The sequence below is a fragment of the Lagopus muta genome, chromosome 10 (assembly GCF_023343835.1).
Source record: "Lagopus muta isolate bLagMut1 chromosome 10, bLagMut1 primary, whole genome shotgun sequence".
Taxonomy (NCBI): Eukaryota; Metazoa; Chordata; class Aves; order Galliformes; family Phasianidae; genus Lagopus; species Lagopus muta.
The window spans coordinates 17,701,322-17,715,301 of record NC_064442.1 but is presented as its reverse complement, the minus strand read 5'-3'; the positions used below and the strand labels follow the sequence as shown (position 1 = coordinate 17,715,301).

The 13,980-nt window shown below is 56.6% G+C and overlaps 2 protein-coding genes across 2 annotated transcripts; one reads left to right on the top strand and one right to left on the bottom strand.

Annotated features, from left to right (window-relative positions):
- Positions 1–320: 320 nt before the first annotated feature.
- On the bottom strand, positions 321–9,085 carry SNUPN (snurportin 1). Its single transcript, XM_048956560.1, has 8 exons — positions 8,914–9,085; positions 8,674–8,833; positions 7,751–7,855; positions 7,393–7,489; positions 6,691–6,788; positions 6,289–6,366; positions 4,494–4,574; positions 321–1,230 (listed from the first exon to the last, which is right to left on the bottom strand). Exons 1-8 carry the CDS (start codon positions 9,066–9,068, stop codon positions 901–903), a joined length of 1,104 nt encoding a protein of 367 aa, XP_048812517.1. The 5' UTR covers positions 9,069–9,085; the 3' UTR covers positions 321–900.
- A 280-nt stretch (positions 9,086–9,365) lies between these two features.
- SNX33 (sorting nexin 33) lies at positions 9,366–13,950 on the top strand. The gene is made up of 2 exons (XM_048956561.1): positions 9,366–11,023; positions 12,268–13,950. The coding sequence occupies exons 1-2, from the start codon at positions 9,613–9,615 to the stop codon at positions 12,519–12,521; spliced, it is 1,665 nt and encodes a 554-aa protein (XP_048812518.1). The 5' UTR covers positions 9,366–9,612; the 3' UTR covers positions 12,522–13,950.
- Positions 13,951–13,980: the final 30 nt, after the last annotated feature.

Sequence of the window (13,980 nt, the reverse complement as noted above, 5' to 3'; positions counted from 1 at the left end):
TGCTCCGGAGGCTCTGGGAGGAGATCCCCAGAGGCACGTTTTTGCCTGGTAATTCATCTCCATGTCTCCAGGGGTTCCGTTTCAGCTTTTTAACCTCCCCGTCAAAAACAGCGCTGGGTCAGTGGGCATAATGGTTTTTTCTTCGCTGAAATTGCCACAGGGGGACACAGTGGCCCTGCCCGAAAAGCGAGTTCGCACAGGGGAGCAAGCAGGTAGGGGCTGGAACTTCAGTCAGTGCCACGAACCAGGCTGTTAATCCCTTGTTGGGAGGCACAGCATGCGTTCCCCCTGAGGTAGCAGGAAGGCAAGGCGCTCAAGGATTTGTATTTCAGAGAAGCCTTTTATTTGGCACAATCAATGGCAACGTTTCGAGAGTGCAATCGTTCCTTCCTCCCCCTGCAGGGAGCAGCCCGGCACGCAGGCTGGGGGCTCACGCGGAGCTGGGCTGGAGGCAGGGCTGGCTGCAAGGCAAGGAAATCGCATTTCTCAGTAACACGTGGGCATGGAAAGCCCTGCCTGGGGAGCTACCGAAGCCTGCTGCAAACTTTCCTTACTAGAAGCAGACTGACTGCAAAAAAAAAAACTTCAATTAGGAAAGTCTAAGCCAGCAAGGGCCAAAGCACCCTGAGCACCACTCCCAGCAGGAGCACGGCCAGGCCAGGCAGCAGGGGCTGAGCTGGGAGCCCACAGCTTGAGACTGATGATTTCACACTGCAGAACCACCTCTGCAGCAAACCAGAGAGCCCTGCTAAGGACCCTGACAAAAAGAAATCCGGTGGCACGTGGAGCAACACACTCCATTCTCGTGCCCTTTAAACAAAACCATCCTATAATTATTACCTTCCCCACCTCTTGGGTAGTGTGAGTGACAGCGAGAAGCAGAGGACCTTTAGCATCTTCCTAATTCTCCATCTGACTCCCTGCTTCCTCCTGGCCCTGTGCAGCATTAGCTGGCTGAGGGGTGGACAAGTGTTCCAGCTCATAATGTCCGTTCCTAGCAGCTGCCTCGGCGCTCGGCTCAGCCTTGCCCGCTGCCAGCTTTTTACTCCTCTTGCTCTCGATGATCTGCTGGAGCTGGCGCCCAGCATAGGCTGGCTTGGCAGTGAGCGGCGTGGCGGGCACAGCGAGCCCCAGGATGTCAGGCACCATGTATGGGCGCAGCCAGCCCACCAGCGGGGTGCTGCCAGGGGTGTAGTGGGTCTGCTTGTGGTAGAAGAGAAGTCCGTCGACCTGCAGGAAGGGGAGACAGCAGATGAGAAGCTGCTGCAGGTGAATGATGCTGGGTCGCATCACTGCTTCTCAGACACCTCTGCCAGCTGGATCCTCAAGCAGAAGGGAAAGAAGAAACCTGCAGAGCTCCTGTCCTGAATGATCAGCACGAGTCCAGCGACCGCTGGATGGCTTTAAGTCACCCAAGGCAAACAGATTTAGACTGATGTCAGCAGGGACCAGCGCTCCTCCTCTGGTTGCTATGATCCCATTCTGCAGAAAAGCCATCCAGCTTCTGAACAAAGCAGCACACAAAAAGACCATTTTACTGGATTAGGCTTATTTTAAATAATACATTTGGAGAGTAATTAGTCAGAGCGTGTGACGCCAAGGAGCTCTGCTTCCTAACACTGCTACAGCTCTTTCAGCTTGCTTATGCAAAAGCAACTCTTAATATTTCCCGAGAGAGAACTGCTCCAGCAATCAATGACAGTTAAGGGCACTCAGAACTTTGAAGGTTCGGACCCCGACTCTTTGTGCCACTGTTTCCACACTGGGCAGTACTGCAGCTGGCTGATGTTTTCTGCATCTCCCCACCACGCTCAAGTATTCCACCCCCTTCCCCCCCCCCCCCCGACTCTTTTTTTCCTGTGCTTCCCAGAGGAGCACTCTGCAAGGTCAGATCCTGGTGCAGATCGACCAGCTTTGGAGGCGGTGCTCATTTAGCTCGGCCTTGCGGGCTCTTAAAGGCTATTTACCCATGAATAAGAGTGGCTGAGTGGGCAGAACAGATGAGAAGAGTCCACTTTGGACTGTCAGATGTGGCCCCAAATGCTCCTGGCCCCTCCCCCTGCAGCTGCAGCCCCCCAGCAGAGCAGCACCCACATCATATCGAGCCAAGGCATGGCTGACAACAGAGCAGGCATGCATCCATCTCTGCTCCTGGGCATTAGCTTCCTGCAGGGCCACGCTGCCTGCTGCACTACTGAAGTCCATGATTTTTAGTCACTGTGAAGAGCTTGTCAAATAATTCCAGAGAAGGGGGATTCCTGTCCTAGGGGAACAGGAAACCAGCCCAATAAACAGCATGAGCTTGTGAAACTGGCCGGACATCTGAAGTGCAAAGCCTCTCCCTCTCCTCATGTCCCAGGAAGACCTGAAGAGAGGAGCCAGGCTCTGTGGCACCACGCCACCACAGTCTCCAAGGGCCTGCACATCCCAGCAAAAGCACAGCCCCTTCTGAGCAATGGGGACTCTGCAGAGCCCACAGGAATCTTCTAGTGACATCAGCCTGGGAAGACTCCTGCCTTCCAGAATGCTCCAAAGAGCTTCCCCAAGCTGACAAAACCAAAGGATTCAGCCTAGCAGAGGGGTAGGTCCTGTTACTGCTTCCCCTCATTTCTCCTACGTTACTGCAGTTCCCATATTCCTGTCATCATCTCAGTTGTTGGCCATGTCCCTTTCCCCAGTCACTGCTCTGACACCAGCCTCACCAGGACAAGGGCATCTCCATACAACTGAACCTTCTGAGCAACTGGCTTGGCAGGATTTCATGTTTCGTGGCCATGCTTTGTCCTATTTCAGGTGCTCCCCACCACGGAGCCTCAGACTTTGGCTCTCCCTTGCCTTTCTAGAAACTTACATGCTGTTTTTCTCAGATCCATTGGTAGCTCAGGAGCTCTTAAACAAGACGCCCTCCAAAAAACACTTCAAATTCAGTGCCAGACTGAGCAAACTTGCTTAGTGTGGTCCATCCCAGGATGCTGGGACCAGGCATAACGAGATATTACACTGCATGAGCTGTATTTTGCCTCCAGTGAAGTTCGGTTCTGGCTGCCCCGTTGCTGGAAGTTATTCACGGGGATTTCTCGGGCTCCCTCTTGCGGCACATGGTGAGCTTCATTCCTGGAAACACAGCAGCATGGTTTCGGCAGGGCTGTCTTTGTGCCAAACTACACGGCGTTTCTCTTCTTGCTAGGGTACTGCCCTGACACATCCACCAGGGAACAGGGAGACAAACACAGCTTGGAGCACAAGGAGCATCTGCCCAGCTCCTGCAGCCCCCCTGCATTCCACAGGGGCCTCTCTCCATAAGTTGGGATGCTCTTCAGCCTTTTGTCACAGAGCAAACGCCTCAGGAAGGCATAAAGCTTTCCTCAGCAGAGGCAGAGGCAGGCAGGAGCACTTGTCATTAAGCAAGTCAAAAAGGCATCCCAGGTTTCCTTCAGCTAACACTCCCCTACCTGTGCTCAGAGCAGGGCCTGGCACAGTCAGCCAGCCACAGGCACTTGGACTTCCTCTGGTGACTGCCCTGGCTTTAAGGAGCAGAAGAAAAAAAGAGTCAGCCCTCACAGCCAAATCAGTCTCCTCTAAGCTTAAGCCTGCACTTACACTAATTACTAACAGGGGCCAGGAGAGCACAAGAGGCACACTAAAATCAGTGCGGCTTTTGGCTTCCCCATCCTCTTCTGTTTCAGTGCCAGGTAAGCCAGGGTAGGCACCAAAAGCTGCTGAGCCATTTGCATCAGGGCTTCTGACTCACTGCTCGCAGCCACACAGCAATTGCCTGGCACACTGCTGCCTGTCCTGCCCTTCTTCCTCCCACAGGTCAGAGAGGCTGAGCAGCACTGCTCCTACAGCTGGAAGAGCAAACTCACAGTCCTGCTCAGCTGTTCTCAATGGGGGAACGGCCACCTCTGACAGCTGGACCCAGAGGCAAGAGGCTGCTGGTTCCGGACCAGAAGCAAAAAACAGAGCTTGCACCATTCCCTCCCTCCCCCCTTCTGCCATGAGATCCAGTGGCAGCAGCAAGACAGACCCATGTGAACCCATCCCAGCCACTTCTGCTGCAGCCATTTGCCCTAGCACGTCTCAGCTGCCCATCACTGCTACCTGAACCCTGCAGAAACTGCTATGAGTTTAAACACACTGCTCTGTTTCCTCCTCAGGAGAGGTAGGGCAGCTGGATGCCACGCACAGACAGATGGTAGCATCTAGACTAGGGAGACACAGAGCCTGCGGCAGGTGTCAGAGAAAGACACCAGCCTGCCTGCCTTGCAGACCTCCCAAGAAACCCCACCACACAACTGAGCACACTGTGGCAGCACGTAGCACAAGCTTTGACTCTAGAAAGATCAGCTGTCCATCATACTTCCACACAAACGTGAGTTTTGCTGCTTCTAGCAGCAATCTAGGCATCTGCATCAGCCACCCCCTCAAGCAGAGAGGACAATTCAAGCACAGGGAATGCTGAGGTTTAACTCTCACTGACTGCACGTTCTCACCTCGAAGGGGAAGCTCGTTGTCAGCACCTCACACAGGCTCTCCGAGGTGCAGGGGAAGTTCTGCAGGCCCACAAACTTGTACTGAGAGAAGAAAAGAGGGTTAGAAGAGTAAAAATTACATGGCTTAAAATTTGAACAATGCACTGAACTGGAGGTGGTTAAGGAGGAAGCCTTCTCTTGGTACAAAATCTAACACGAGCAACAGGATGAATAACAGGCAGACAAAGTAACCAGACAGGAGGTCTCAGGCAGAGGGCAGATCATTACATTGTTGGCCTTCCTACTGCAGGTAACCAGGGGTCCGAAAGCATGGATGGGCTCAATGGAGGAACAGGTCAACCCTGATGTCTGCTGGGACAGGCAGACCTCTGCTATGATTCTAACAGCAATTCCCAAGCAAATTCTGGGTGGGGAAATCAAAGTGACAGGACCAAGTCATTCCCTGGTGCCAGTCACACTGCACTGAAGTGACAGGAAACGCATGAAGACTTACAGCAGTCAGCTCTACCTTCAGAGAGGACAGGGATAGGAAGGGTCTGCTGCTTTACAGATCTCCTTCCAGTAATAAAAGTGACCTTTACAAGAAAACCTGGTTACAACCACGTCCAGACAGCACAAAAAACAGAGTGCCCAGAGCAATCTATTTCAGGTATTTTTCATTAAGGCCACCCTAGTTCCAAATGACCCCCTCTGGCATCTTGTTAGAGATACAGATGGCAGGGACTCTGCACACAGCTCCCATGTGCTCCTGATACCTTTTCCTCAAGCATCTAAGGCTGCAGGAAGGACTTTTCAGGGGAGCTGACCCTGAGATGCTCTTTTAACCGAAATAGAAAGTGATGACCTCTGAGCAGGATGCAAAGCAGACAGATGTCTGCTCCAGGCTGCTGGCTCAGCCAAGCAAACCTTTCCACCTAGGAAATGAAAGCTGAAACGACTCCCCACCCCCAGCCCCCCTTCACTAGGTAGCTGTCTTCTGGATATTCTCGTTGGAGTCAGAACAGGATGTACTCCAAACACAGATATCTCTGCTGCTGGCACAGGAGCCTTCATCCCCATTAACGATGAATCTGTTCCACCCTCAGGAGCTGCTCTGCTTGCTGTGCCTGAGCACACACGGGTGGCCATAGAGCAATCACAGCCCGCCTTGCAAGTTGCACTCCATAAGCCAGGCTGACAAATCCCCGTATGCCTGTCCCCAAAAAATCACTTTCTAAGCTGCTGTGGGTGCCAGGTCTGACCTCCACACAAGACTTCAAAGACTTCAATACTATTATGCTTGCTCAATGGGGACTTCAGGGGGCAATGCAGCATCCACCCCTACAACTTCAGGGACTGGCTTGAGCAGGAGACAAGGCTAAAACTTCATGGTCCTTTACCCCTGCTTTGTGAGCCCATGAAACTACCAACGAATAATTCCCATTGTAATCAGGCTGCCAATCAACACTGGCCCCTTAGAAACCACATTGGTTTTCCATTCCAAGTGAAAGCTAAAAACAGTGTGGAAGTTAGCTGATACCCTGCAGGGTGATCTTCTCCCTCAGCACTTTGGCTGGAAAGAAAAACCCACATTCATTTACAATATTCAGTGGTTCTATTTACATCCTGAACATGTCAGCCCATTTCATCAGAAGTACGCTTTGAAGCCTGATCTGTTAGGGGAAAAAAACAACAAACAACAACAAAAAAAAGGAGAAAAGCTTCCGCCTGTGAACAAAAGTGCTGAAGCCTGCTGAACAGGAGAGCTTACCCCACTCCCTCCTCCTCCTCCTCCTCCCAGTACAAAAGAACTCACTGGATTAATCCTGCTTTTCTCTCCCAGCCCTTCCTCTTCTTGGATCTTCGAGGAGAGCCAGAAGAATCTGAAGTCAGTCTGAAAAAAAAAAGGAGACAGAGGCTGAATTATCATCCACCATACATCATCCATCAGCACTTGCAGGGCTGCAGCTCAGACCTGTGCCTCCATTCCTCTGCACTCACACAGACTTACAAGCTGCAGAACCAACTCACATGCCAGCCTTTGCTACTTCCCCAAATAACCCCCCAAAATTCCCAGTCACTAGACTGTAAGTGATAGAGACACTGCTGCAGATATCCAAATATCCAAGCTGCTGCACATTGGGCTGTGACCAGCTCCAGCTGCAAAGCAACTCCCAGAACAGGGAGCACAGGGGAAGGCAGATGGGAGATTCAGTACCTGGCAGTCGTAAACAGGGTGTCCCCTCCAGCACATCACATCGAGGATGTAGTATGTCTGCTCTGCTTCATTGTAGATACAGTCCAAGATACAGTACACTGCACACACAAGCACAAGGAGGTCCAGATGCACTCCTCACACTGCCCAACCCACTGGGCAAGTGCCAGATCAAATCCTTCCTGCATTAAGCTTCAGCACAGATGTAAGGCCAAGAGGTGCAAAGAGAATCCCTGCCGCTAATAGGGGTTGTGACCACAAAAAGCTTTTAGCTCAAAGAATGCAGCAAGGCTCCAAGGATACACCCAGAGCCACATCAAGCAAAGGCATATTTCAGGAAATGCATTCATCCACCAGTAACACCTCCTCAAAGAAAGCAAAGCAATTGAACTAGGTATTAACAAAGATCACGCTGGAAGCAGCTCTGCTACAGAGAGAAGATGCTGAGGTTTAATTAGCCAGGTAGATAACTAGAGGAAATGTCATCTAACATAAAGGTATCTGAGATTGTCTATGTCTGCTTAACCTCAGAAATACACACAGGACATCCTGAAGCTTCCTAACCTCTGCCACCAAAAAAGGGCACAGTGCTGGGGTCCAGAGGAGCCCCACTATGCCTGTGGGTGCACATGCTCACAGGGAAAAGCCAGTGGTTCTCTTCTACCTATCCATCTACCTCTCTCAAAAGCCTCTTCAGAATGTTACCTTTCTCACTTGTTGTATTGTGCCGGTTTCCCCCTGGCAGCAGGGATGGAAACCTGTTGACACAGAAGCCACTCTTGGTGTAAGCTGCTGTGGAACCCTGCAAGAAAACAGGAGACAAAGAAACCTCATGAACAGGCTGTCACAGCAGTGATGGCACACGGGGTGCCGGAGTGCAGGCTGCCCCCCAGAGCCTGCCACAGCCCACCTACAGGAGAAATCTGGCTGTTCAGCACAGCTCCCAGCACCCAAACGCCTGCAGCTCACAGGGCAGCCTTGTGTTGGTGGGCACAGTAAGAACACAGACCCCAGGCAAGGCTCCCTTACTGGGTTCTAAGACATTTCTGCTGCTGTCTCTTACCCTGGAGGCCACCACCAGCGCTCTCTTCCCAACAGGACACACCACCACCATCCACTCCTGCTCCAGATCCACGGGGACATCAACCAGCCACTCAGAGAGCATCAGCTAGGCAGAAATCCAGGAAAAGCAGTCAGTGACAACCCTCCTACAGCTATGGAAAACCTGCAGCTCAAGTTGGACGGTTTTGACTCAACTTCTACAGCCACACTGTGTCCTTCAGACAATCTGCACTGCTCACCACCCCAGATCACAACACCCATCTGCCTTTCACTGAGCTGCATACCAGACTCTTCCCCTAGATTTCCTGCTCCCCAGCTGCTGACTAAGCCTTGGTGTTCAGCACAGTGCTCACATTCCTCACCAGGGCACCCTAGCACCCTGGTCCCCACAACAACCCTTGACTTCATTTAAGTATACAGCAAAGGTCTGGGATTCCTCAATATTTGTAGAGACAAGAACAGAGCATTGGACACCTTCAGACCCTTCAGTGCATGGCTACAGCACCTCACAGACCTCCTGGAACCAACAAAGCTGAGAAAACCCAACTACTGACGTTTCCTGCTGTCACAGATAATGGGGAGAGATGGAAACTGTGAACCAACAGCTGCACAACGGGACACAAGGTCACAGAACTGCTGGAGTTGGAAGGGACCTCTGGAGGCCATCCAGTGCAATCCCTCAGCGATGAACAGGGACACCGACAGCCCGCTCAGGGTACTCAGAGCCTTCCTTATACTTCCCTTCAGACACCGAAGGCCGCTCCCAGCTCTCCCCACAGTCTCTTCCTCCCGGTGCAGCACAGCCCAGCACTCAGCCTGTCCTGGCAGCGGGGCGTTCCATCCCTCGGAGCCCTTTTACGGACGCGCACCCCAGTACCGAAGGCTCCCATCCCCGACCCTGCGCTCCCCTCGGTCTCCCCTCACCTGGTTGGCGTAGCGCTTGGGCAGCCTCCTGCCGGCGTCCACCTCCATCTCCTCCTCCTCTTCCTCGTCGCCATCCTTCCCCTCGTCCTCGTCGCTCTCCACGCCGGCCCAGTCCCCCTCCGCCAGCCTGCGGGCATGGTTCACGTAGTCCAGCCGCCTCCTGCGGGAAGGAAGCGCGGAACCCCGTTCAACACCGAGCCCGGCGACAAAGCGGCCCCGCGCGGCTCCCCGCCCGCTCACTCTCTCTGCAGACACAGGAGCCGCCGCCGCCGCTCCTCCTGCCCCAGCCGGTCCCCGCGGCCTTTGTACGCGCCGAGCCGCGGGTGCGGCGCCGCGGTGCTGTTGGGAGCCGCCAAGGCCACGCCGCCCGCCAGCGCCGCGCACAGCTCCTCCATGGCAACGCCCGCCGCGCGCCGCGAGCACTTCCGGCCGGCGAGCGGCGAACGGCGCAGCGCCCCCTGCCGGCGCGGAGGACCTCCCCGCGGGCCGGGGCGGCGCGACACCGGGGGGGACCGGGGGCGGGCGGCGGCGGGAGCCCCGGGGCGGCGGCCGGCAGGGGGCGGCCTGCGGGCGGGCGACGCACCGTGCGTCACGGCGGGCGGCGCGGCACCGGCACCGGCGGCGGGCGGCGAGCGGCGAGCGGCCGGCCGTCCCGCTGCAGGTCTGCGGGGAGCAGGGGGAGGCAGGAGGAGGAGGCGGGAGGGGGGAGCGGGCGGCAAACTTCCAGAGAGACGTAAATACGTCCATCGGCGACCCCGCCGATTAGCCGACGGGAGCCCGGAGCGGCGCGGCGGCATGGGGCCGGCACGGCGCTCCCCCGGGCCCCGCGGTCCCGCTCCGGGGATGCCGCCCGCCTGCGGGGCTCGGGCCCCGCTGCAGTGAGCCGGGCGCGGGGCCGCGACGCAGCGCTGCCGCTCCGCACGGCGGGGAGGCCGTGCCATGGCGCTGCGGGGCAGGGCGCTGTACAACTTCCAGAGCGAAAACAAGGAGGAGATCAGCATCCAGGAGAACGAGGAGCTCGTGGTGTTCAGCGAGCGCTCGCTGGACGGCTGGCTGCAGGGCCGGAACAGCCGCGGCGAGACCGGCCTCTTCCCGGCCTCCTACGTGGAGATCGTGCGCCCTCGCGCCGGCTCCGGGCACGCCGAGGGCTCCGGCAGCCCCGCCGGCTCGCCCGGCCACCTGCACGGCTTCAGCGCGGCGCCCGCCGGCCTCTCGTCCTACGGCAGCTTCGAGGATGACGACGACGACGATTGGGATGACTGGGACGACTCTTGCACGGTGGTGGAGGAGCCCCGCGGCGCTGCCGGCACCAACGGGCACCCGGCGGCGGGACCAGAGCCCTACGGAGCGCCCCGTGCCAAGCCGACGCTGGAGAGGCAGGACAGCGTGGGCTCCTCCAAGAGGGGCAGCGTGGTGGGCAGGAACCTCAACCGCTTCTCCTGCTTCGTGCGCTCGGGCGTGGAGGCCTTCATCCTTGGCGACGTGCCCCTCATGTCCAAGATTGCCGAGGCTTACAGCATCGAGATGGGCTGCAAGGGTCCGCAGTGGCGAGCCAACCCGCACCCCTTCATCTGCTCCGTGGAGGATCCCACCAAGCAGACCAAATTTAAGGGCATCAAGAGCTACATCTCCTACAAGCTGACCCCCAGCAACTTCAACTCGCCCGTGTACCGGCGCTACAAGCACTTTGACTGGCTCTACAACCGCCTGCTGCACAAGTTCACCATCATCTCGGTGCCCCACCTGCCCGAGAAGCAGGCCACGGGGCGCTTCGAGGAGGACTTCATCGAGAAGCGCAAGCGGCGCCTGATCCTGTGGATGGAGCACATGACGAGCCACCCCGTCCTGTCGCAGTACGAGGGCTTCCAGCACTTCCTCCGCTGCCGCGATGAGAAGCAGTGGAAGCTGGGCAAGAGGCGAGCTGAGAAGGACGAGATGGTGGGCGCCAGCTTCCTGCTCACCATCCAGATCCCCACCGAGCACCAGGACCTGCAGGACGTGGAGGACCGCGTGGACGCCTTCAAGGCCTTCAGCAAGAAGATGGACGACAGCGTCCTGCAGCTGACCAACGTGGCCTCCGAGCTGGTGCGCAAACACGTGGGGGGGTTCCGCAAGGAGTTCCAGAAGCTGGGCAATGCCTTCCAAGCCATCAGCTACTCCTTCCAGATGGACCCCCCCTACAGCTTGGATGCCCTCAACAATGCCATCTCCCACACGGGCAAGACGTACGAGGCTGTGGGGGAGATGTTTGCGGAGCAGCCCAAGAATGACCTCTTCCTCATGCTGGACACTCTCTCTTTGTATCAGGGGCTCCTTTCCAACTTCCCAGACATCATCCACCTCCAGAAAGGTAAGGGGGCTCCCCTGGAGGGCTGCTTCTCTCTTGGGGATGAGGCCAGACCAGCTCTTACAGGTCCTTCATGGTGGCCCTGTGTGTGGAGCGGGATGGGGATGCAGCTCTCTGCTGTGCAGTGGTGGGGACGGGGGACGGTGATGGATGTGGGGATGGAGATATGAATGGGGTAGGGATGGAGACCATCGCGCGTGGCCGTGTTCCCTCATCACCCCTGCCCTGGAGGTGCTGCTGGGGCTGCCCGGTTTAGGATCAGGTTTTGGACATGCTCAGCACAACCGGGGCCAAATTCTTTGCGAGTACATCCTCGCAGATTAGAGAAGAGGTCAGTGGGCTCAGCAGCCTGCTGTCACAACCAGAGTATCCCATCTGTCCCAGCGTGTGCCGTGAGAAGGGAAGGGCCTCTGCTGGGTGCTTTCTCAGGGCTGGCCAGCCCTGTGCTTCTGTCCGGGTGTGACGCACACCCAGGGCTGGGTGTGGGAGCGGGGCCGAAGTCCACACACCCCTCCCAGGCCACACCAGGGAGGGGATGTCCGTGTTGGCTGGCGTCTTTGGGTCTCTGCATTGCCCCACAAGGAGCACGAGGAGAAAGAGCAGCCCTGGCTGCTTCCTTGCACTCTCTCCTGACTTTGTTTACCACTACGGGCTGGATCCCGTCCGGAAGCGAGGCCGCGTGGGCAGAGCGGAAGGCAGGATTTGGCCTCCAACCTTTGCTTCCTCAGGGCTCCTCCTCCTCCTCCTCCTCCCGGACCTCGGGTCTGCACTGCCGGCAGGGGCAGGGAGAGGGAATGAATTCCCAGCGACCGCTGGAGGCCGGATCCTGTTTGCAGGCAAACAACCTCTGTGCTGAGGACAGGGAGGAATGCAGGGCCAGAGCCAGGTGGGATTCTTTCGAAACTGAGCTATAAAAATCAGTGGAAGGAGGGGAAAAACTGCTGTCAGAGCATCAGCTGCATCTCAGGCATACTCGGGATGCTGCAGTCAGCAGTGTCCTGCCCCACTCTGTCTCCCACGATGGCTGTTCCATCCCGCTATCAGCCCTGCTGTGCTATGTAGCAAAGTTTCTCCGGTTCCCAGGCAGGAACAGCGGGCTGAGATGTGGGCTGTGCATACTGCCTGCCAGCTGCTGAGCCCACTGAAAGCTTCAGCTCCATCCCCGAAGCCTGGAGCTTTGGTGCTACGGGGTGAAGCGCTGCTCATAGGGCGCCGGTGCGGCTCTCACCTCTCCCCTGCCTCACCAGGAGCCTTTGCAAAGGTGAAGGAGAGCCAGCGGATGAGCGACGAGGGCCGGATGGACCAGGAGGAGGCGGATGGGATTCGCAAGCGCTGCCGCGTGGTGGGCTTCGCCCTGCAGGCTGAGATGAACCACTTCCACGAGCGGCGCGTGGCCGACTTCAAGAGGATGATGCAGTCCTACCTGAAGCAGCAGATCATCTTCTACCAGCGTGTCAGCCAGCAGCTGGAGAAGACGCTGCGCATGTATGACAACCTCTAACACACCTGCCTGCCGCCCGTCCCGCATCGCACCGCTTCCAGCCACGGCCTCGCAGAGCATCTCTGCTTGGCAGGGCTGAGAACGGGTGGGAACTCATGACGCTAGTGACCAAATACCTTTGGGCTTTCCTCCAGCCTGGCTGCAGGACTGTGGTGAGGACATGTGTGCTCCCAGGGGGACAGATGGACACGTGTGCCCGTGGCACCAGCCTGTGGTTTTTAGCTTTCCAAAAACCCGTCCTCATGAAGCACTGTGGCTCACTGGGAGGAGAAATCCAAGCGGTCGACATTTTGCACAATGAAAGTTTTTCTGATGGGAAAGAAAACACAAAAAGGTCTTTATTTGGAAGAGGGTTTTTTTTTTTTTCTTCCCCTCTCCCCCCCAGTATTTTCCATTTTTCGCAAATGTTTCTGCAGCATTTTTACCAGTTTTTAAATAGACGCAGGCCAACGGAAATCTCTTTTCTCAAGCACTGCTGTTGACTGGAAAAAGGGATATAAAAAACAAAAACAAAAAAAAAAACCAAGCCAGCCCACAGCGTTTTCAATAAAAAACGTCAGTAGAAACCTCCCTCCTCAGCCCCCGCTCTGTCCCTGGGACGTTGCTGGGAAGCAGAGGAAGGGCTCTGCGGAGGGGGCACGGCGCTGGGCATTCCTCCCGAGCATCCCCGGCGGCGAGCACGCAGGGCTGGCACGAGAGCTGTGTTTGTGAAGGGAAATGGTTGGGATAAATCACAGCAAGGGAAGTCGGGCCGGCCTGGCCAGGCTCCAGGGTTAAAATTAGCCCCAGCGTGCGGGCCGGCGTTGGGATAACTGCTGTGCTGGGAAGGCAGCGCGCTGCGCTCGGCCGTCCCTGACCCCCTCATCCCTCCCCACAGGGACAGCATGACATCCTCAAGGAGGGACGTGCTTCCTCCTGCATCCCATTCTCATCCCACCCCATCTCCAGGCTGTCCTATCCCCATCCTATACCGTGTCACCCCATCCTCATCCCACCCCGTCCCCAGCCTACTCTGGTCCCATACTTCCCTGTCCCCGTGCTTCCTTGGCTCCATCCTTCTCTGTCCCCATCCTGCCCCACCCTGTCCCCAGCACAACCTGGTCCTACCCCACTCTGTCCCGTCCTACCTTGGCTCCACCCTGCCCCAACCCCATCCCACACCATTCCCATCTCACCCCATTTCCATCTCACCCTGCCCACATCCCAGCCTGATCCCGTCCTTCTCCATTCCCGTCCCATCTCATCCCTATTCTACCTTGTCCCTATCCTATCTTGGCTTCATCCTATTCCAACCCTATCAAAATTCATCCCAATCCTACTCTGTTCCTATACTTTCCCATCCATTTCCTATCTTGACTCCCCCCTCCCTTCTCCCCATCCCACTCTGGTCCCATTCTACCCTATCCTTCTTCTACCCCATGCCCACCATACCTTGGCTCCATCCCCCTCCACATACACC